At 49.1% G+C, this 22,869-nt stretch overlaps 1 protein-coding gene across 2 annotated transcripts; it reads right to left on the bottom strand.

The window, feature by feature from the left end:
- Positions 1 to 1,428: 1,428 nt before the first annotated feature.
- LOC139421641 (conserved oligomeric Golgi complex subunit 1-like) lies at positions 1,429 to 22,795 on the bottom strand. 2 transcript variants are annotated; one of them, XM_071172720.1, is made up of 16 exons: positions 22,487 to 22,795; positions 21,977 to 22,087; positions 21,533 to 21,666; positions 20,965 to 21,146; positions 18,629 to 18,805; positions 17,879 to 18,035; positions 14,562 to 14,772; positions 13,516 to 13,888; positions 11,006 to 11,490; positions 9,394 to 9,540; positions 8,681 to 8,842; positions 6,660 to 6,784; positions 5,469 to 5,577; positions 3,282 to 3,391; positions 1,758 to 1,839; positions 1,429 to 1,495 (listed from the first exon to the last, which is right to left on the bottom strand). In XM_071172720.1, the coding sequence occupies exons 1-16, from the start codon at positions 22,793 to 22,795 to the stop codon at positions 1,487 to 1,489; spliced, it is 2,883 nt and encodes a 960-aa protein (XP_071028821.1). In that variant the 3' UTR covers positions 1,429 to 1,486. The 2 variants fall into 2 exon arrangements, with proteins under 2 accessions (XP_071028821.1, XP_071028822.1); XM_071172721.1 differs by lacking the exon at positions 1,429 to 1,495 and having other exon boundaries at positions 1,788 to 1,839; positions 3,253 to 3,391.
- Between the last annotated feature and the right edge of the window lie 74 nt (positions 22,796 to 22,869).

The raw sequence follows: 22,869 nt of genomic DNA, 5'->3' as shown, positions 1-22,869 counted from the left end.
AGAGACTACCTGAACTGAGAGAAATAGAGAGAGACTACCTGAACTGAGAGAAATAGAGAGAGACTACCTGAACTAATGTTTTCCATTCTGTGCGTGACATGAACTCGACCCTGGCCTCATGTCCTTGTCTCCTCCCTAATAAGCAAGGAAGCGGGTCGGCTTCCTTTGTTTTGTTCGTTCAGATCAGTGCAGATGAAGGCGAGGAGACAATGAGAGGAAGCCACGTCAGAGTATTGAGATGCACCCCCATGGAAAATGGATGTGAAAACACTCGCTGTTTGTCTGGTCACAGATACGGTTTGGAATGGTGTGAGGCAGGGTGGAGGTCAAATCCACGTCACTACAAAAATCAGTTGAGGAGAATTGAAAAATCCTCTTAAGATAAAAAATAGGAACATTGCCGATTCATGAATTGACTGCAGATCCCGGCAGACAGCGTGAAACCAGGTTAGCCGTCAGCAAAAACCCACAGGGCTCAAAAACAGTGTACTATACAGGGAATGGGATGGCAGTGAGGAAGCAGGTCACATGTCCTTGTTAGTTAGCGATCTGAGGCAACATCAAACCAAACCAGAAGCCACGTTAACAACAACCAAACCTCCCCACTGCAAACCTCCCCACTGCAAACCTCCCCACTGCAAACCTCCCCACTGCAAACCTCCACACTGCAAACCTCCACACTGCAAACCTCCCCACTGCAAACATCCCCACTGCAAACCTCCCCACTGCAAACCTCCACACTGCAAACCTCCCCACTGTAAAAACACTTCATGGCACATAGAATATTACACATTAAAGATAGATAACTAAAGACACTAAAGACACCACTACACACACACTAAAGACACCACTACACACACACTAAAGATACCACCACACACACTAAAGATAAAGATACCACCACACACACTAAAGATACCACCACACACACTACACACTAAAGATACCACCACACACACTACACACTAAAGACACTACACACTAAAGATACCACCACACACACTTACACTAAAGACACTACACACTAAAGACACTACACACTAAAGATACCACCACACACACTTACACTAAAGACACTACACACACTAAAGACACCACACACACTAAAGATACCACCACACACACACACACTAAAGACACCACACACACACACACTAAAGACACCACCCACACACACACTAAAGATACCACCCACACACACACTAAAGACACCACCCACACACACACTAAAGATACCACCCACACACACACTAAAGATACCACCCACACACTAAAGATACCCCACACACACACTAAAGATACCCCACACACACGCTAAAGATACCACCCACACACACGCTAAAGATACCACCCACACACACACTAAAGATACCACCCACACACACACTAAAGATACCACCCACACACACACTAAAGATACCACCCACACACTAAAGATACCCCACACACACAATGACCTGTTGCTGCTGTCCTGGGTCTGTTGCCCTCAAAACAGCTGGAAATGCAGACATAAAACATCATGATACACATCGTAGGAAATCAACAGACATGGCCAAGGTTAAAAAACAGACTGAAACTTGAAGTGAGGTTGACATTCATACAGGCAGGTTTATATGAAAACCTCAGCTATACGTTCAACCTCAGACCTCGTCCTCCCCCAACACCCCCCCGCCCTCCCCCACCCATCCGTCCTCCCCCTCCCCGCCGGTCCGTCCTCCCCCAACACCCCACCCCACTCGTCCGTCCGTGTGACTCACCAGTGGGCGTGTGATGTCATTTCCCTGTGTGGAGGACTTGGTTTTACGGGAGTTGGTCATGCTCAGAGGTAACAGCCCAAACCTGGAGAACAGAGACAGGGTACTGGGTTAAAATACGTCTGGACCTGTAGCCTATAGACAGGGTACTGGGTTAAAATACTAAATGGACCTGTAGCCTATAGACAGGGTACTGGGCTATAATACTAATGGACCTGTAGCCTATAGACAGGGTACTGGGCTATAATACTAATGGACCTGTAGCCTATAGACAGGGTACTGGGCTATAATACTAATGGACCTGTAGCCTATAGACAGGGTACTGGGCTATAATACTAATGGACCTGTAGCCTATAGACAGGGTACTGGGCTATAATACTAATGGACCTGTAGCCTATAGACAGGGTACTGGGCTATAATACTAATGGACCTGTAGCCTATAGACAGGGTACTAGGCTATAATACTAATGGACCTGTAGCCTATAGACAGGGTACTAGGCTATAATACTAATGGACCTGTAGCCTATAGACAGGGTACTGGGCTATAATACTAATGGACCTGTAGCCTATAGACAGGGTACTAGGCTATAATACTAATGGACCTGTAGCCTATAGACAGGGTACTAGGCTATAATACTAATGGACCTGTAGCCTATAGACAGGGTACTAGGCTATAATACTAATGGACCTGTAGCCTATAGACAGGGTACTAGGCTATAATACTAATGGACCTGTAGCCTATAGACAGGGTACTGGGCTATAATACTAATGGACCTGTAGCCTATAGACAGGGTACTAGGCTATAATACTAATGGACCTGTAGCCTATAGACAGGGTACTAGGCTATAATACTAATGGACCTGTAGCCTATAGACAGGGTACTAGGCTATAATACTAATGGACCTGTAGCCTATAGACAGGGTAATGGGCTATAATACTAATGGACCTGTAGCCTATAGACAGGGTACTGGGCTATAATACTAATGGACCTGTAGCCTATAGACAGGGTACTAGGCTATAATACTAATGGACCTGTAGCCTATAGACAGGGTACTGGGCTATAATACTAATGGACCTGTAGCCTATAGACAGGGTACTGGGCTATATAGCTGGTCTAGGATCAGCTCCTACCTGTCCATGTAATCAATTAGGACCAGTATTCAGTCATAGAGCTGGTCTAGGATCAGGTCCCCCCTGTCCATGTAATCTAAAAGGACCAGTATTCAGTCATAGAGCTGGTCTAGGATCAGGTCCCCCTGTCCATGTAATCTAAAAGGACCAGTATTCAGTCATAGAGCTGGTCTAGGATCAGGTCCTACCTGTCCAGTGATCCAATATCAGAACTCCTATTCAGAGATACTTTGTATTAATGAATATGTGTCCTGGTGTGTGTCCTGGTGTGTGTAGTCACCTGATCTGGGTGCTGGTGTGTGTAGTCACCTGATCTGGGTGCTGGTGTGTGTAGTCACCTGATCTGGGTGCTGGTGTGTGTAGTCACCTGATCTGGGTGCTGGTGTGTGTAGTCACCTGATCTGGGTGCTGGCCAGCGGCAGGATGTTGTATGGTTCCTGAGAGGCCGCGCTGTTACCACGGGAAACAAACTGCTTCTCTGTCCCCGTCAACAACCCCAACAACACCTGGAACCACACAACATTAACATGGTGTTTGGAATGGGGACATTTAAAGAGAATTAAGTAATTAACACAGGGCTTTAGCATATTGCTACATTTCCCCTGTGTGTAACACACATGATTTCCGGTGTTGTGGTTGTACAGGATGTGAGTTGATGGTCACTAGACTCCATGATTTCCAGTGTTGTGGTTGTACAGGATGTGAGTTGATGGTCACTAGACTCCATGATTTCCCGTATTGTGGTTGTACAGGATGTGAGTTGATGGTCACTAGACTCCATGATTTCCAGTGTTGTGGTTGTACAGGATATGAGTTGATGGTCACTAGACTCCATGATTTCCAGTGTTGTGGTTGTACAGGATGTGAGTTGATGGTCACTAGACTCCATGATTTCCAGTGTTGTGGTTGTAGAGGATGTGAGTTGATGGTCACTAGACTCCATGATTTCCCGTGTTGTGGTTGTACAGGATGTGAGTTGATGGTCACTAGACTCCATGATTTCCAGTGTTGTGGTTGTAGAGGATGTGAGTTGATGGTCACTAGACTCCATGATTTCCAGTGTTGTGGTTGTAGAGGATGTGAGTTGATGGTCACTAGACTCCATGATTTCCAGTGTTGTGGTTGTAGAGGATGTGAGTTGATGGTCACTAGACTCCATGATTTCCAGTGTTGTGGTTGTACAGGATGTGAGTTGATGGTCACTAGACTCCATGATTTCCAGTGTTGTGGTTGTACAGGATGTGAGTTGATGGTCACTAGACTCCATGACTTCCAGTATTGTGGTTGTACAGGATGTGAGTTGATGGTCACTAGACTCCATGATTTCCAGTGTTGTGGTTGTAGAGGATGTGAGTTGATGGTCACTAGACTCCATGATTTCCAGTGTCGTGGTTGTACAGGATGTGAGTTGATGGTCACCAGACTCCATGATTTCCAGTGTTGTGGTTGTACAGGATGTGAGTTGATGGTCACTAGACTCCATGATTTCCAGTGTTGTGGTTGTACAGGATGTGAGTTGATGGTCACCAGACTCCATGATTTCCAGTGTTGTGGTTGTACAGGATGTGAGTTGATGGTCACCAGACTCCATGATTTCCAGTGTTGTGGTTGTAGAGGATGTGAGTTGATGGTCACTAGACTCCATGATTTCCAGTGTTGTGGTTGTAGAGGATGTGAGTTGATGGTCACTAGACTCCATGATTTCCAGTGTTGTGGTTGTACAGGATGTGAGTTGATGGTCACTAGACTCCATGATTTCCAGTGTTGTGGTTGTACAGGATGTGAGTTGATGGTCACTAGACTCCATGATTTCCAGTGTTGTGGTTGTAGAGGATGTGAGTTGATGGTCACTAGACTCCATGATTGCCAGTGTTGTGGTTGTACAGGATGTGAGTTGATGGTCACTAGACTCCATGATTTCCGGTGTTGTGGTTGTACAGGATGTGAGTTGATGGTCACTAGACTCCATGCTGTATGTTATGGATTGTTCTCATATCTGATGATAGTGACTTGCTGTCAGACTGGAGTATTGTTATTGTATTCTGTAACACTGTGATCTGTAGCGGCTGTGAAATCCTTACGAGCCTCTCAGCCGGTGTTTACAGAAATGTTATTACAACATTATCACAATGTTAGCACAACAACCTTAACGCAACCAAAACACCACAATCGTACAATATAAACACACCACATAAATGATCACAACGTCAATACAACATCTGAATCCCCAACAGCACCTCAGAGAGCTACCAATTGTGACCAAAGTTACTGAACGATCAATACACAGTGGATAACCCAGGATAACCCAGGGTAACCCATGATAACCCAGGATAACCCAGAATAACCCAGGATAACCCAGAATAACCCAGGATAACCCAGGATAACCCAGGATAACCCAGAATAACCCAGAATAACCCAGGATAACCCAGGATAACCCAGGATAAATCAGAATAACCCAGGATAATCCAGGGTAACCCAGGATAACCCAGGATAACCCAGGATAACCCGACTCTACACTGAATATCATGATTTATTTTAGTCTCCAATCACATTAGTAGCATCAGGGGGCGGGGCCATTCGTACCGAACTCCTCTGTGATAGGCGGTTGAGGTTGCTGTTGAATGGCGGCATGAACACATCCAGGTCAAAGGGATCAATGTAGCTCTCCAGCGAATCACACACCTGCTGGACCCTGTAACATACAGAGACCAGGATGTTACTGAACCCTGTAACATACAGAGAGACCAGGATGTTACTGAACCCTGTAACATACAGAGAGACCAGGATGTTACTGAACCCTGTAACATACAGAGAGACCAGGATGTTACTGAACCATGTAACACACAGGGAGACCAGGATGTTACTGAACCATGTAACACACAGGGAGACCAGGATGTTACTGCACCCTGTAACACACAGGGAGACCAGGATGTTACTGAACCCTGTAACATACAGAGAGACTAGGATGTTACTGAACCCTGTAACATACAGAGAGACCAGGATGTTACTGAACCCTGTAACATACAGAGAGACCAGGATGTTACTGAACACTGTAACATACAGAGACCAGGATGTTACTGAACACTGTAACATACAGAGACCAGGATGTTACTGAACCCTGTAACATACAGAGACCAGGATGTTACTGAACCCTGTAACATACAGAGACCAGGATGTTACTGAACCCTGTAACACACAGAGACCAGGATGTTACTGAACCCTGTAACACACAGAGACCAGGATGTTACTGAACCCTGTAACATACAGAGACCAGGATGTTACTGAACCCTGTAACATACAGAGACCAGGATGTTACTGAACCCTGTAACATACAGAGACCAGGATGTTACTGAACCCTGTAACATACAGAGAGACCAGGATGTTACTGAACCCTGTAACACACAGAGACCAGGATGTTACTGAACCATGTAACACACAGAGACCAGGATGTTACTGAACCCTGTAACATACAGAGACCAGGATGTTACTGAACCCTGTAACATACAGAGACCAGGATGTTACTGAACCCTGTAACACACAGAGACCAGGATGTCTGTAACATACAGAGACCAGGATGTCTGTAACATACAGAGACCAGGATGTTACTGAACCCTGTAACACACAGAGAGACCAGGATGTTACTGAACCCTGTAACATACAGAGAGACCAGGATGTTACTGAACCCTGTAACACACAGAGAGACCAGGATGTTACTGAACCCTGTAACATACAGAGAGACCAGGTGTGTGTGTGTGTGTGTGTGTGTGTGTGTACCTGGGGTCTTGTTGAGAGCGGAAGCCCCTGCCATCCTCTAGTTTGGTACCCAGGGTAGCAGTGAGATATCTCAGGTCAAATAACAGCTGTAGAGACCTGTTCTGAGTCATAGGGAACGGACAGTCCTGGAGAGAGAGAGAGGGGGGGTGGGGGAGAAAGAGAGGGGGGGAGAGAGAGAGAGGGGGAGGAGAGAGAGTGGAGGGGAGAGAAAGAGTGGAGGGGAGAGAGAGTGGAGAGAGAGAGGGGGGAGAGAGAGAGAGAGAGTGGAGAGAGAGAGAGAGAGAGGAGGGGGGAGAGAGAGAGAGAGTGGAGAGAGAGAGAGAGAGAGGAGGGGGGAGAGAGAGAGAGAGAGTGGAGAGAGAGAGAGAGGAGGGGAGAGAGAGAGAGGAGGGAGAGAGAGAGAGGAGGGAGAGAGAGGGGGAGAGAGAGAGAGAAAGAGGAGGGGGGGAGAGAGAGAGAGAGGGGAGGAGAGAGAGAGAGAGGAGGGGGAGAGAGAGAGAGAGGAGGGGGGAGAGAGAGAGAGGAGGGGGGAGAGAGAGAGAGGAGGGGGAGAGAGAGAGAGAGAGAAAGAGGAGGGGGGAGAGAGAGAAAGAGGAGGGAGAGAGAGAGAGAGAGAGAGAGAGAGAGAGAGAGAGGGGAGGAGAGAGAGAGAAAGAGGAGGGGGAGAGAGAGAAAGAGGAGGGGGGGGAGAGCAACATCTCTTTAGGATGACAACTAATTTCGTTGTCCAGGTGTGCTCTATGATTACAGTGTCAGCCCTGTGTGTTACCTTGTCCTGCGCTGTGTGTGTGTGTTACCTTGTCCTGTGCTGTGTGTGTGTGTGTGTTACCTTGTCCTGCGCTGTGTGTGTGTGTTACCTTGTCCTGCGCTGTGTGTGTGTGTGTGTGTGTTACCTTGTCCTGCGCTGTGTGTGTGTGTGTGTGTGTGTGTTACCTGGTCCTGCACCGTGTGTGTGTGTGTTACCTAGTCCTGCGCAGTGTGTGTGTGTGTGTGTTACCTAGTCCTGCGCAGTGTGTGTGTGTGTTACCTTGTCCTGCGCAGTGTGTGTGTGTTACCTTGTCCTGCGCTGTGTGTGTGTGTTACCTTGTCCTGCGCTGTGTGTGTGTGTGTTACCTTGTCCTGCGCTGTGTGTGTGTGTGTTACCTTGTCCTGCGCTGTGTGTGTGTGTTACCTTGTCCTGAGCTGTGTGTGTGTGTGTTACCTTGTCCTGAGCTGTGTGTGTGTGTTACCTTGTCCTGCGCTGTGTGTGTTACCTTGTCCTGCGCTGTGTGTGTGTGTGTGTTACATTGTCCTGCGCTGTGTGTGTGTGTGTGTGTGTTACCTTGTCCTGCGCTGTGTGTGTGTGTTACCTTGTCCTGCGCTGTGTGTGTGTGTGTGTGTGTGTGTTACCTTGTCTTGCGCTGTGTGTGTGTGTTACCTTGTCCTGCGCTGTGTGTGTGTTACCTTGTCCTGCGCTGTGTGTTACCTTGTCCTGCGCTGTGTGTGTGTGTGTGTGTGTTACCTTGTCCTGCGCTGTGTGTCTGTGTTACCTTGTCCTGCGCTGTGTGTGTGTGTTACCTTGTCCTGCGCTGTGTGTGAGTGTTACCTTGTCCTGCGCTGTGTGTGTGTGTGTGTGTTACCTTGTCCTGCGCTGTGTGTGTGTGTGTGTGTGTTACCTTGTCCTGCGCTGTGTGTGTGTGTGTTACCTTGTCCTGCGCTGTGTGTGTGTGTTACCTTGTCCTGCGCTGTGTGTGTGTGTTACCTTGTCCTGCGCTGTGTGTGTGTGTTACCTTGTCCTGCGCTGTGTGTGTGTGTGTGTTACCTTGTCCTGCGCTGTGTGTGTGTGTTACCTTGTCCTGCGCTGTGTGTGTGTGTTACCTTGTCCTGCGCAGTGTGTGTGTGTTACCTTGTCCTGCGCTGTGTGTGTGTGTTACCTTGTCCTGCGCTGTGTGTGTGTGTGTTACCTTGTCCAGCGCTGTGTGTGTGTTACCTTGTCCTGCGCTGTGTGTGTGTTACCTTGTCCAGCGCTGTGTGTGTGTTACCTTGTCCTGCGCTGTGTGTATGAGGTTCTGGTACTGGTGCAGCACCAGGTCCATGCAGCCTTGTAGTAACTCCTGTAGGGTGGGGCGGGGCACAGCATGACCCCCTACACCGTTCACCTCCAGACACAGGTGGAACAGCAGAGACTGGACAAACCATGACGGCTATGGAGGGAGGGGGGGGGGGGGAGAGGGGGGAGCGAGACAGAGAGAGAGAGAGAGAGAGAGAGAGAGAGAGAGAGAGAGGGGGGAGCGAGAGAGAGAGAGAGAGAGAGAGAGAGAGAGAGAGAGAGACAGAGAGAGAGAGAGAGACAGAGAGAGGGGGGAGTGAGAGAGGGAGACAGAGAGGGGGGAGCGAGAGAGAGACAGAGAGAGAGACAGAGAGAGAGACAGAGAGAGAGACAGAGAGAGAGACAGAGAGAGAGAGAGAGAGAGAGAGAGAGACAGAGTGAGAGACAGAGAGAGGGGGGAGTGAGAGAGGGAGACAGAGAGGGGGGAGCGAGACAGAGACAGAGAGAGAGAGAGGGGGGAGCGAGACAGAGACAGAGAGAGACAGAGAGAGGAAGACAGAGGGGGGAGTGAGAGAGGGAGACAGAGAGATAATATTGCAGCATCTCAGTGTTAATTTTCTATTTGAAAATCCTTTCTCCTATCTGTGAGACACTACTGGTCAGGTCCTGCTGAGCTGAGCGATGATGTCATAACATCACTCTTACCTGGACAGGAAGTCTGATCTTGGAGGTGACGCTGCTCCCTGACTCTGCCTCTTCCTGGATCTCTAGCTCCTCCCAGTTGGTGGCGTTTGCTAGGATAGCCCCGGCAGACTCTGCGTGCAACGAGGTCGCAAACTGACCTACCAGCGCCTTGGGGGGGGAGAGAGAGGGGGAGACCAGGGGGTAAGGTAATAAAAGACATGACAACAAAGGAAGAATGGCTCGGCCTAAATAGACTGGGTTGTCATTTCATTTCAAACTGATTGTTGGAAGTTTGTCTGACATTCTTAGACCACAAAACTCTGTATCAAGCCTCTCAGAGAGCTGATCTAGGATCAGGTCCCCCCTGTCCATGTAATCTAATAGGACCAGTATTCAGTCATAGAACTGGTCTAGGATCAGGTCCCCCCTGTCCATGTAATCTAATAGGACCAGTATTCAGTCATAGAGCTGGTCTAGGATCAGGTCCCCCCTGTCCATGTAATCTAATAGGACCAGTATTCAGTCATAGAGCTGGTCTAGGATCAGGTACCACCTGTCCATGTAATCTAATAGGACCAGTATTCAGTCATAGAGCTGGTCTAGGATCAGGTCCCCCTGTCCATGTAATCTAATAGGACCAGTATTCAGTCATAGAGCTGGTCTAGGATCAGGTCCCCCCTGTCCATGTAATCTAATAGGACCCGTATTCAGTCATAGAGCTGGTCTAGGATCAGCCCCCCCCCCCCCCCGTCCATGTAATCTAATAGGACCAGTATTCAGTCATAGAGCTGGTCTAGGATCAGGTCCCCCTGTCCATGTAATCTAAATGACCAGTATTCAGTCATAGAACTGGTCTAGGATCAGGTCCCCCTGTCCATGTAATCTAAATGACCAGTATTCAGTCATTGAGCTGGTCTAGGATCAGGTCCCCCTGTCCATGTAATCTAATAGGACCAGTATTCAGTCATAGAACTGGTCTAGGATCAGGTCCCCCCTGTCCATGTAATCTAATAGGACCAGTATTCAGTCATAGAGCTGGTCTAGGATCAGGTCCCCCCTGTCCATGTAATCTAATAGGACCAGTATTCAGTCATAGAACTGGTCTAGGATCAGGTCCCCCTGTCCATGTAATCTAATAGGACCAGTATTCAATCATAGAACTGGTCTAGGATCAGGTCCCCCTGTCCATGTAATCTAATAGGACCAGTATTCAATCATAGAACTGGTCTAGGATCAGCCCCCCCTGTCCATGTAATCTAATAGGACCAGTATTCAGTCATAGAACTGGTCTAGGATCAGGTCCCCGCTGTCCATGTAATCTAATAGGACCAGTATTCAGTCATAGAACTGGTCTAGGATCAGGTCCCCCCTGTCCATGTAATCTAATAGGACCAGTATTCAATCATAGAACTGGTCTAGGATCAGCCCCCCCCTGTCCATGTAATCTAATAGGACCAGTATTCAGTAATAGAGCTGGTCTAGGATCAGGCCCCCCCTGCCCATGTATTTCATTTTAATCTAAAAGGTTAAACTGATCCTAGATCCTCCAACTCTGAGATGTTTAAACAGCCCCAGAAAATGTCTGACAAACTTTGATTTAGTGGTGAACTATCCCTCCAAGTAACCCCCTCACCTTAGAGAGGGCGGAGCTCCATATCCGATATGCTTCCATACTGACAACCAGAAGCTCCTCTTTCAGACACGCCCACTTGGCCTGGGCGGGGCTAACCTCTGTCGCCTTGGCAGCCGCCTTCCCCAACTTCCTGCTTTGGCGGGGTGTTCCCTTGGTAACAGGGTCAGCTGCAGCACAGCCCTGTTTACCCAGGATGCACTGCCTGAGGTTGGGGCAGAGCTTGCTGAGGGACTGACAGAGGCGGGCCATGAAGAGCACCGAGCTTAGACGGGCTGGGCTGGGGGAGGAGCCAACAGGTGAGGCCGCCCCCAGTTTAGAGCGTACGCAGGTGATGATGTCACGTACGCATGCTAGACAGCGTTCACGTAGGGTCTCCTCTACCGCCATGGCGTCTGTGAACCGGTCGAAGGATGAGACGGTACCGGAACCAGAACTGGACCCAGAGCCGAGGCCTATAGTGAAGGAGACGGAGGGGACCTGGGGATCTGTGGATGAAGAGGAGGAGAAGGAAGAGGTAGAGGGGGAGGAAGAGGAGATGGAGGAGGTGGTAGAGGAGGTGGAGGAGATGGTAGAAGAGGAGGTAGAGAGAGGTGGAGGAGGTGGTAGAGGAGGATGTGGTAGAGGGGGGGGTGGAGGAGGAGATGGAGCAGGTGGTAGAGGGGGGGGTGGAGGAGGAGATGGAGCAGGTGGTAGAGGGGGGGGTGGAGGAGGAGATGGAGCAGGTGGTAGAGGGGGGGTGGAGGAGGAGATGGAGGAGGTGGTAGAAGGGGGGGTGGAGGAGGAGATGGAGGAGGAGATGGAGCAGGTGGTAGAGGGGAGGTGGAGGAGGTGGTAGAGGGGGGGTGGAGGAGGAGATGGAGGAGGTGGTAGAAGGGGGGGTGGAGGAGGAGATGGAGCAGGTGGTAGAGGGGAGGTGGAGGAGGTGGTAGAGGGGGGGTGGAGGAGGAGATGGAGGAGGTGGTAGAGGGGGGGTGGAGGAGGAGATGGAGCAGGTGGTAGAGGGGAGGTGGAGGAGGAGATGGAGGAGGTGGTAGAAGGGGGGGTGGAGGAGGAGATGGAGGAGGAGATGGAGCAGGTGGTAGAGGGGGGGTGGAGGAGGAGATGGAGGAGGTGGTAGAAGGGGGGGTGGAGGAGGAGATGGAGCAGGTGGTAGAGGGGAGGTGGAGGAGGTGGTAGAGGGGGGGTGGAGGAGGAGATGGAGGAGGTGGTAGAGGGGGGGTGGAGGAGGAGATGGAGCAGGTGGTAGAGGGGAGGTGGAGGAGGTGGTAGAGGGGGGGTGGAGGAGGTGGTAGAGGGGGGGTGGAGGAGGAGATGGAGCATGTGGTAGATGGGAGGTGGAGGAGGTGGTAGAGGGGGGGGTGGAGGAGGACATGGAGGAGGTGGTAGGGGGGGGGGGTGGAGGAGGAGATGGAGGAGGTGGTAGAGGGCGAGGAAGTGGAGATGGAGGAGGTGGTAGAGGGGGAGGAAGTGGAGATGGAGGAGGTGGTAGAGGGGGAGGAGGAAGAGGAGGTGGTAGAGGGGGAGGAGGAAGAGGAGATGGAGGAGGTGGTAGAGGGGGAGGAGAAGATGGAGGAGATGGTAGAAGGGGAGGTAGAGGGGGAGGAGGAGATGGAGGAGGTGGTAGAGGGGGAGGTGGAGGAGGTGGTAGAGGGGGAGGTGGAGGAGGTGGTAGAGGGGGAGGTAGTAGTAGAGGTGGAGGTAGTAGTAGAGGTGGAGGAGGAGATAGAGGAGGTGGTAAAGGAGGAAGAGGGGGAGGTTGTAGAGGGGGAGGTGGAAGAGGAGATGGAGGAGGTGGTATAGGGGGAGGTGGAGGAGGAGATGGTAGAGGAGGAGGAGAAGGAGGTAGAGGGAGAGAAGGTGGAGGTCGGGAGGGGGAGAAGGAATAGGAGGTAGAGGGAGAGAAGGAGGAAGAGGAGATGGAGGTAGTAGAGGTGGAGGAGGAGGTATAGGAGGAAGTAGAGGGGGAGGGGGAGGTTGAGGTGGAGATGGATGAGGTAGAGGTAGAGAAGATGGTATAGAGGGGGGTGGAGGAGGAGATGAAGGAGGAAGTAGAGGGGGAGGTTGAGGTGGAGATGGAGGAGGTAGAGAAGGAAGTAGAGGGGGAGGAGGAGGTAGAGGTGGAGAAGATGGTATAGGGGGGGTGGAGGAGATGGAGGAGGAAGTAGAGGGGGAGGAGGTAGAGTGGAGGAAGGAGACAGAGGAGAACCTCTGGTCAAAAGGAGTCCACTATAATGAGAAGAGAGTTTGAGATGCAGTCGATATTGATGACTTCATGTTAAGTATTTCACCTTAGTTCACATTACATTATCATTAGGCCAGGTCTCCCTGGGATAATATCTTAATTGGACCTACTGTAGAAATAAAGTCCAATAATCCATCTGTCCATCTACCTGTGTTATCAGAGGACAGGTAATCCATCTGTCTCCCTACCGGTGTTATCAGAGGACAGGTAATCCATCTGTCTCCCTACCTGTGTTATCAGAGGACAGGTAATCCATCTGTCTACCTACCTGTGTTATCAGAGGGCAGGTAGTGCTGCAGGTCATCCAGTCTGTCTCTGAGAGCAGCATCCAGTGATGAACAGAAGATCTGGACACAGGGTGTCAGGGCCTGAGTCTTCATGGCCAGGCCGCTCCGATGCTGTGGCCCCCGTTGGGATACACTGACCCAGGCCGCGTCGCTCAGTAGGTCCCCCTGGGCCTCGGACCACAGGAAAGAGGCCACGTCTGCCTCGTAGAGAGCACCTCGGCTGGGGAGGGGAGGGCTGGAGCCTGGTGGACCGGGGCCCGGAGGGGTGGGCTGGCCCTCTAGCTCTCGAAGGGCAGAGGAGAGGAGCTGTCTGCAGCTGGTGGAGATAGTCTCTGTACCCTCCTGGGTGATCGCCTGGGGGAGAGAATGGAAGAAGAGGGGGAGATGGAGAACGGGAGAATTAAGGGAGCAGAAGATAGAGAGAAGGGGAGAGATAGAAAGGAGGGAGGAAGATGGAAGAGGGGGGGTAGAAAAGGAGATGAGAGAGTGACAGGAAAGGAGAGAGAGAGAGAGAGAGAGAGAGATAGAGAGAGGGAGAGGAAACAGACAGACACAGTGAGCAGATTAGAACTATTCTGGAGAGGAGAACTAGTTCACTAGATAGCTAGAAGACAGAAGACAGCTGTAGCTACTAGCTAGTTAAATCGGCAGGTTAAATCTGTTGTTCTGTTTCTAAAAGGTTCCCCACTGTCTGAATGAGAACAGCTCAATGTAATGAGAGGAGCAGGGGTGTATAGAATACACACAACAAGAGAATAATATTAACAACAACAGCTAAAACTGTCAGTGCTCCATTCTATTTTATAACATGGACACAGATTAGTCCTAGTCTGAAAAGCCTGGTCAACAGAGATTCTCCATAGAAGGTGCTACTTCCTCCAGGACTAATGTGGTGCACCACACACTTTCTTCCAAGTGTCCACAATCAAAGCCCGGGGGACGAGGCCTGGGTCTCGTTAATCTAAACCTAGATTAAGACTAGCTTTAATCTGTGTCCTGGAAACGGGACCTGAGTGTAGCTAGTTACCTGCAGGCGTTGGAGGAAGAGCTGCTGTAGGAAGTCCTCCCACAGCGCTAGGGGGCGCTCTAACAGCCGCTGGCAGATGAAGCTCCAGTGTTGACTGATGGAGTCGGTGGAGAGGAGGTCCCACACAGCATCTCTGATGGAGGCTAGGCCCTTCAGACTGTTCACATAGACCAGCAGACTGCTGACACCATTACAGATGTCCTCCTTACAGCTGCGAGAAAAAAATACAACATGATAACAACCCTAACCAGACTGCTGACTCTGTTACAGCTGGGAGAAACAATACAACATGATAACAACCCTAACCAGACTGCCATCTCTGTTACAGCTGGGAGAAACAATACAACATGATAACAACCCTAACCAGACTGCCGACTCTGTTACAGCTGGGAGAAACAATACAACATGATAACAACCCTAACCAGACTGCCGACTCTGTTACAGCTGGGAGAAACAATACAACATGATAACAACCATAACCAGACTGCTGACTCTGTTACAGCTGGGAGAAACAATACAACATGATAACAACCCTAACCAGACTGCTGACTCTGTTACAGCTGGGAGAAACAATACAACATGATAACAACCCTAACCAGACTGCTGACTCTGTTACAGCTGGGAGAAACAATACAACATGATAACAACCCTAACCAGACTGCTGACTCTGTTACAGCTGGGAGAAACAATACAACATGATAACAACCCTAACCAGACTGCTGACTCTGTTACAGCTGGGAGAAACAATACAACATGATAACAACCCTAACCAGACTGCTGACTCTGTTACAGCTGGGAGAAACAATACAACATGATAACAACCCTAACCAGACTGCCGACTCTGTTACAGCTGGGAGAAACATTACAACATGATAACAACCCTAACCAGACTGCTGACTCTGTTACAGACGTCCTCCTTCCAGCTGGGATGAGAATGAAAAGACGAGTTATAGAGTCTGGCTGAATGCCAATTCACCTGCTTTCCCTCCATCTACACGTTCACGTGTTCAGGACAACCCGGGGTATGAGGCTCATTGTGTTCAGGACAACCCGGGGTATGAGGCTTATTGTGTTCAGGACAACCCAGGGTGTCAGTCTCATTGTGTTCAGGACAACCCGGGGCATGAGGCTCATTGTGTTCAGGACAACCCGGGGCATGAGGCTCATTGTGTTCAGGACAACCCAGGGCATGAGGCTCATTGTGTTCAGGACAACCCAGGGTATGAGGCTCATTGTGTTCAGGACGACCCAGGGTATCAGTCTCATTGTGTTCAGGACGACCCAGGGTATCAGTCTCATTGTGTTCAGGACGACCCAGGGTATCAGTCTCATTGTGTTCAGGACGACCCAGGGTATCAGGCTCATTGTGTTCAGGACGACCCAGGGTATCAGGCTCATTGTGTTCAGGACAACCCAGGGTATCAGTCTCATTGTGTTCAGGACAACCCAGGGTGTCAGTCTCATTGTGTTCAGGACAACCCAGGGTATCAGTCTCAGTGTGTTCAGGACAACCCAGAGTATCAGTTTCATTGTGTTCAGGACAACCCAGAGTATCAGGCTCATTGTGTTCAGGACAACTCAGAGTATCAGTTTCATTGTATTCAGGACAACCCGGGGCATGAGGCTCATTGTGTTCAGGACAACCCAGGGCATGAGGCTCATTGTGTTCAGGACAACCCAGGGTATGAGGCTCATTGTGTTCAGGACGACCCAGGGTATCAGTCTCATTGTGTTCAGGACGACCCAGGGTATCAGTCTCATTGTGTTCAGGACGACCCAGGGTATCAGTCTCATTGTGTTCAGGACGACCCAGGGTATCAGTCTCATTGTGTTCAGGACGACCCAGGGTATCAGTCTCATTGTGTTCAGGACAACCCAGGGTATCAGGCTCATTGTGTTCAGGACAACCCGGGGCATGAGGCTCATTGTGTTCAGGACAACCCAGGGTATCAGTTTCATTGTGTTCAGGACAATCCAGAGTATCAGGCTCATTGTGTTCAGGACAACCCAGAGTATCAGTCTCATTGTGTTCAGGACAACCCAGGGTATCAGGCTCATTGTGTTCAGGACGACCCAGGGTATCAGGCTCATTGTGTTCAGGACAACCCAGGGTATCAGTCTCATTGTGTTCAGGACAACCCAGGGTATCAGTCTCATTGTGTTCAGGATGTCCCAGGGTATCAGTCTCATTGTGTTCAGGACAACCCAGGGTATAAAACCTAGTGATCATCAACATGAGTTTGATGATGTGGAAATGTGAAGTGCACATTTGGACTCACAGGTATTTGGCTTGTATCACATCAAAGCAGTGTTTATTATAGTCCTCAACGTCTCATCTTTTAAATACATTTGAGTCCTCTTCATTCACAGCATTTCCTTCCCTCGGTCAACAAAACACTTACAAAAGTTGCCCAATTAGGGGCAGGGATGGGGACAACTTCTGGTCACGTACGGGGCTCTAGTTCATAACGGCTGTCAGTAAAAACCCATACAGAGCTGTGAAGCACAGAGCCTGAGGTCTGACGTCATGTATAGCATGTTACTGTACAGACACTGAGCTCTGACGTCATGTATAGCATGTTACTGTACAGACACTGAGCTCTGACATCATGTTACTGTACAGACACTGAGCTCCAATTGAGGGTTTTTTCAGTGTTCAAATCTGCCATGTTCAACCCCCTATACGAGTAGGAGTGTAAAGGGCTACCTGTTACCGAGGTTTACAATGACAGGGGATTTGTTAATTTGGCTTCAGGCTTGTTTAAATGATTTATTAGTGGAACATGAATGACATCATTCAAGACAAGAGTGTGTCCCCAAGTTGAAGGTTTTATCAACTCCCTCGCCACTGTCTGGAAGTCACATATTTCAACCCGTGGGCCCTGATCGCGTCTGGTCTGGATGGACAAAAATCAACATGCGGACCCATACACGCGTGTGCGGACCCATACACGCGTGTGCCCCCCCCCTCTTCTAGTCAGCATGTGAGAGTTCCATTTTGGTTGATTTGGTTCCCAGAGCAGATATAGTTCCTGAAGAAGCTGGTCATTTTCTGGTCTCAGATCAGACTCTCCTTAATAATCTTTTTATAGTTCTACAGCCGACTATGATCGATATTGAATATCAGTTGTTGAAATTAAAAGGGCATTGATTGGCTGAAATATGGCAGCTGTTTCTATATGCAAAAGTAAAGGGTATTGATTGGCTGAAATATGGCAGCTGTTTCTATATGCAAAAGTAAAGGGTATTGATTGGCTGAAATATGGCAGCTGTTTCTATATGCAAAAGTAAAGGGTATTGATTGGATGAGGTCTTACGTGTTGATCCACTGCTGTAGGGTGTCTCTGAGCTGCTCTCTCTGGATTGGCTGAGCCAGGGTTCTGAGCGCGGGCTGGAACTCAGCGATGGAAGAGGGGAGGTACTTGAACCAGCTTCCTGTACTCACCTCCTCCTGAAGGACACGCCTCCCTTTACCTGGACAACAGGTGACAACAGGTGAGACCGGAAGGACAGATTACCACAGAGATGTCTACAGTTCTATAATTCAACAATAAGGCCCACAGGGGTGTTGTGTATTGGCCATATACCACAAACCCCTAAGGTGCCTTAATGCTGTTATAAACTGGTTACCAACAAACATCTAACAGTAAACAAGTATTTTTGTGTCTTTACAACATACCCATGGTATATTGTTGGATATACACACACACAGCTGAAACACTGTTTCAGATCATCAGCATCCAAGACCCAAACTCCTCGGTTTATAATTGGTATTAAAATTCTCCATTGTTGAAAGTCAATATCCCTCAGAGAGGCCAATCAAAAGGTCAAGGTAGACCATGTTGCTTATACAATCTAATATAACACGCTTATTTAGTCTTATCAAAGTTAGGGGCTCCAGATCAGTTTGGGCCTAAAATGGGATGAAAGTAGGTTAGGCCGTCACTGTAAATAAGAATTATCTTAACTGACATGCCTAGTTAAATAAAGGTTAAATAAATAAATAAATAAAGTATTTTTTCTTCTTCAACCATTTCTTGCAAGGTATCTGCAAGGTATCTATCTACCTGTAGGTGTGGTGGAGGTGACGTTCTCCAGAGTGGTGAAGAGGAGGCCGGAGCTCAGCCCTCCGTCCCCCAGCCGGGGACTCCCTTCTGGGGCTACGTAGAAGACAGCGTAGGCCTGGTACAGAGTGGTCACCAGCAGCTCTACCAGGCTACACACCTGGGCCTTAATACCAGCACCTGGGACACACACACAGACATGACTGTCAACCTGAACCACACATCAAAACACCACACCGGTCCACTGAACAGAGATGAGGAAGTGTGATAACAGGACATGTTGACTTGGAGTGGAAGTGTGATAACAGGACATGTTGACTTGGGGTGGAAGTGTGATAACAGGGCATGTTGACTTGGGGTGGAAGTGTGATAACAGGGCATGTTGACTTGGAGTGGAAGTGTGATAACAGGGGAGAGGAAGTGTGATAACAGGACATGTTGACTTGGAGAGGAAGTGTGATAACAGGACATGTTGACTTGGAGTGGAAGTGTGATAACAGGACATGTTGACTTGGAAAGGAAGTGTGATAACAGGGCATGTTGACTTGGGGTGGAAGTGTGATAACAGGGCATGTTGACTTGGAGTGGAAGTGTGATAACAGGACATGTTGACTTGGGGTGGAAGTGTGATAACAGGACATGTTGACTTGGAGTGGAAGTGTGATAACAGGACATGTTGACTTGGAAAGGAAGTGTGATAACAGGGCATGTTGACTTGGGGTGGAAGTGTGATAACAGGGCATGTTGACTTGGGGTGGAAGTGTGATAACAGGACATGTTGACTTGGGGTGGAAGTGTGATAACAGGACATGTTGACTTGGAGTGGAAGTGTGATAACAGGACATGTTGACTTGGAGAGGAAGTGTGATAACAGGACATGTTGACTTGGAGAGGAAGTGTGATAACAGGGCATGTTGACTTGGGGTGGAAGTGTGATAACAGGACATGTTGACTTGGAGAGGAAGTGTGATAACAGGGCATGTTGACTTGGGGTGGAAGTGTGATAACAGGACATGTTGACTTGGAGTGGAAGTGTGATAACAGGGCATGTTGACTTGGAGTGGAAGTGTGATAACAGGGGAGAGGAAGTGTGATAACAGGGGAGAGGAAGTGTGATAACAGGACATGTTGACTTGGAGAGGAAGTGTGATAACAGGGGAGAGGAAGACTGATAACAGGACATGTTGACTTGGAGAGGAAGTGTGATAACAGGACATGTTGACTTGGAGTGGAAGTGTGATAACAGGACATGTTGACTTGGAGTGGAAGTGTGATAACAGGGGAGAGGAAGTGTGATAACAGGACATGTTGACTTGGAGAGGAAGTGTGATAACAGGGCATGTTGACTTGGGGTGGAAGTGTGATAACAGGGCATGTTGACTTGGGGTGGAAGTGTGATAACAGGACATGTTGACTTGGAGAGGAAGTGTGATAACAGGGCATGTTGACTTGGAGAGGAAGTGTGATAACAGGGCATGTTGACTTGGAGAGGAAGTGTGATAACAGGACATGTTGACTTGGAGTGGAAGTGTGATAACAGGGCATGTTGACTTGGAGTGGAAGTGTGATAACAGGGGAGAGGAAGTGTGATAACAGGACATGTTGACTTGGAGAGGAAGTGTGATAACAGGGGAGAGGAAGACTGATAACAGGACATGTTGACTTGGAGTGGAAGTGTGATAACAGGGCATGTTGACTTGGGGTGGAAGTGTGATAACAGGACATGTTGACTCGGGAGAGGAAGTGTGATAACAGGACATGTTGACTTGGAGTGGAAGTGTGATAACAGGGCATGTTGACTTGGGGTGGAAGTGTGATAACAGGGCATGTTGACTTGGGGTGGAAGTGTGATAACAGGACATGTTGACTTGGGGTGGAAGTGTGATAACAGGACATGTTGACTTGGAGAGGAAGTGTAATAACAGGGGAGAGGAAGTGTGATAACAGGGCATGTTGACTTGGGGTGGAAGTGTGATAACAGGACATGTTGACTTGGGGTGGAAGTGTCAAGGCTGTAATATGTTTTATTGTGTAGGATGTTGTATTGTGTATTGTGTTGTGTAGGATGTTGTATTGTGTTGTGTATTGTATAGGATATTGTATAGGATGTGGTGTTGTGTATTGTGTAGGATGTTGTGTATTGTGTTGCATTGTGTTGTGTATTGTGTAGGATGTTGTGTTACGTATTGTGTTGGATGATATGTTGTGTATTGTGTAGGAAGTATGTGTGGTATTGTATTGTGGTACAGTGGTATATACTAGTACCATGCTGTGGCTGGTTGTATTGTGTAGGAAGTATGTGTGGTATTGTATTGTGGTAGAGTGGTATATACTAGTACCATGCTGTGGCTGGTTGAGTAGCTGTTGGATAGAGGCCTTCCTAGCCAGGAGGAAGTCAGCCAGAGCCTGACGTGGAGAGCTGTCCTCGAGGAGCATGGTGGACACTAGGGCCTCAGCGATGGCTTGGTCAGACACCGCCCGACCACGCAGGACTGACTTACTGTCCAGCAAAATGGTGGACCTGGGAGGGGGGTAGAAGAGAGAGAGAGTGCTCCTATATTGAATGTGGCGCTCCGATATTGAATGTGGCGCTCCGATATTGAATGCGGTGCTCCTATATTGAATGCGCTGCTCCTATATCGAATGTGGTGCCCCTATATCGAATGTGGTGCCCCTATATCGAATGTGGTGCCCCTATATCGAATGTGGTGCCCCTATATTGAATGTGGTGCCCCTATATTGGATGTGGTGCTCCTATATTGAATGTGGTGCTCCTATATCGAATGTGGTGCCCCTATATTGAATGTGGTGCTTCTAGCCCTGCTGAGGTAGGCTCTTCAATTTCACAGAAAATCCAGATTTGATAATCGTCTCCCTCATCCAAAATTACATCACGGTGACATTCACCTGAAGTGTCCAGCAGCAGCCACCTGCCTGACCAGGATGGGGAAGCGGGCGAGGACGGGGCTGTACTGTGGTCCTCCAGCCTCCAGGTGGAGCTGTCTGTGCAGGTGGCAGCAGAGCAGGTAGAGCTGTGTGGCCTGCAGCAAAGAGGGTGGTAAACCAGGGAGAGGCTATAAGGGCTTTTCTGACCAGCATCCCATTGACAGCCCGACTACCCAATCTCTAAAACTGACCATAACCTAATTTTAACCAATTCTGAAATGAAATATTGGTTGGCTGGTCAGGAGTGTCCATTAAACCAAGAGTTAGCATTAGCAGTGCCCTATGATGTGGGTTTACATAAATCATTGGCCATGCCCAGCTAGTATTAGCAACGACGGCTAAGTATGCAGTGTCTTCCTATGGGAAATGCTAACAGTCCACTGTCTTAGTAATAAGTGTCTTTGCCTGCAGGTACTGAGAGGCCTCCATGGAACTCCAGATCCTCTCTGGGATCTCCAGCAGCAGCTTGATCTGAGAGGCCATGGTGTAGAACTTCTCCTGGGACTGCCTCTGGACCTGGTGTGAAAAGAGAGAGAGTTTATAAACACATACAGACAGAGATAATCACAGGGATACACAGTGATTGATCTGAGAGGCCAAGGTGTAGAACCTCTCCTGGGACTTGATGGGAAAGCTAAGACAGGCTACATTACATACATAAATAAAGGGACAGGCAGAGAGACAATCACACAGAGATATAGGGTGTAGTAGATATTGAAACTCACACAGATAATCCCATCATTGACATATACCAATCATCTCACAACGGGTGGAACCTGTCGGAGTCTAATCACACATCACAACCTGTCCAGAAGGGATCGGGGAATGGTATTCTGCAGAACAGTTTGCTATCTAAATCAACAGAACTAGTTAGCCATCACCACCGCTCGTTAGCTTCACAGTGGAGCCACATACCTCTTCTTTGCTGTTGCTTTGGGGAACGCTTTTCCCCTGTTTCAGCTTGTGGCAATAGCGGTGCATGTCCTGGATGGACGTAACCACGCTCTCCGAACACTGACGCATCTCTCCGATGGTGTCGGCGGCGTCGATCAAATCGCGGTACCGCTCGCCCACCATCTGACGAAGTTCCTCCTTCTTGTGCTCGATCTCTCCGCGGACATTCCGCTCGATGCCGCGTATCTCCTCGGTGTTGTACCGCTCGAACAGAACAGTCGGGTCTCGGATATCCGAAACCCGGAGAGATTGAGCAGGAACCACGGCCATCGCAGCTGAGCTTCGCTGTAAGCGAAATGCCAACCTGAAGGATCTACAACCCGGAAGACGGAGCGAAACTCACT

This window comes from Oncorhynchus clarkii, chromosome 12 (assembly GCF_045791955.1).
Source record: "Oncorhynchus clarkii lewisi isolate Uvic-CL-2024 chromosome 12, UVic_Ocla_1.0, whole genome shotgun sequence".
Classification (NCBI taxonomy): domain Eukaryota; kingdom Metazoa; phylum Chordata; class Actinopteri; order Salmoniformes; family Salmonidae; genus Oncorhynchus; species Oncorhynchus clarkii.
Note: the sequence above shows the minus strand (reverse complement) of the source record. Positions and strands in the feature narration are given on the sequence as shown.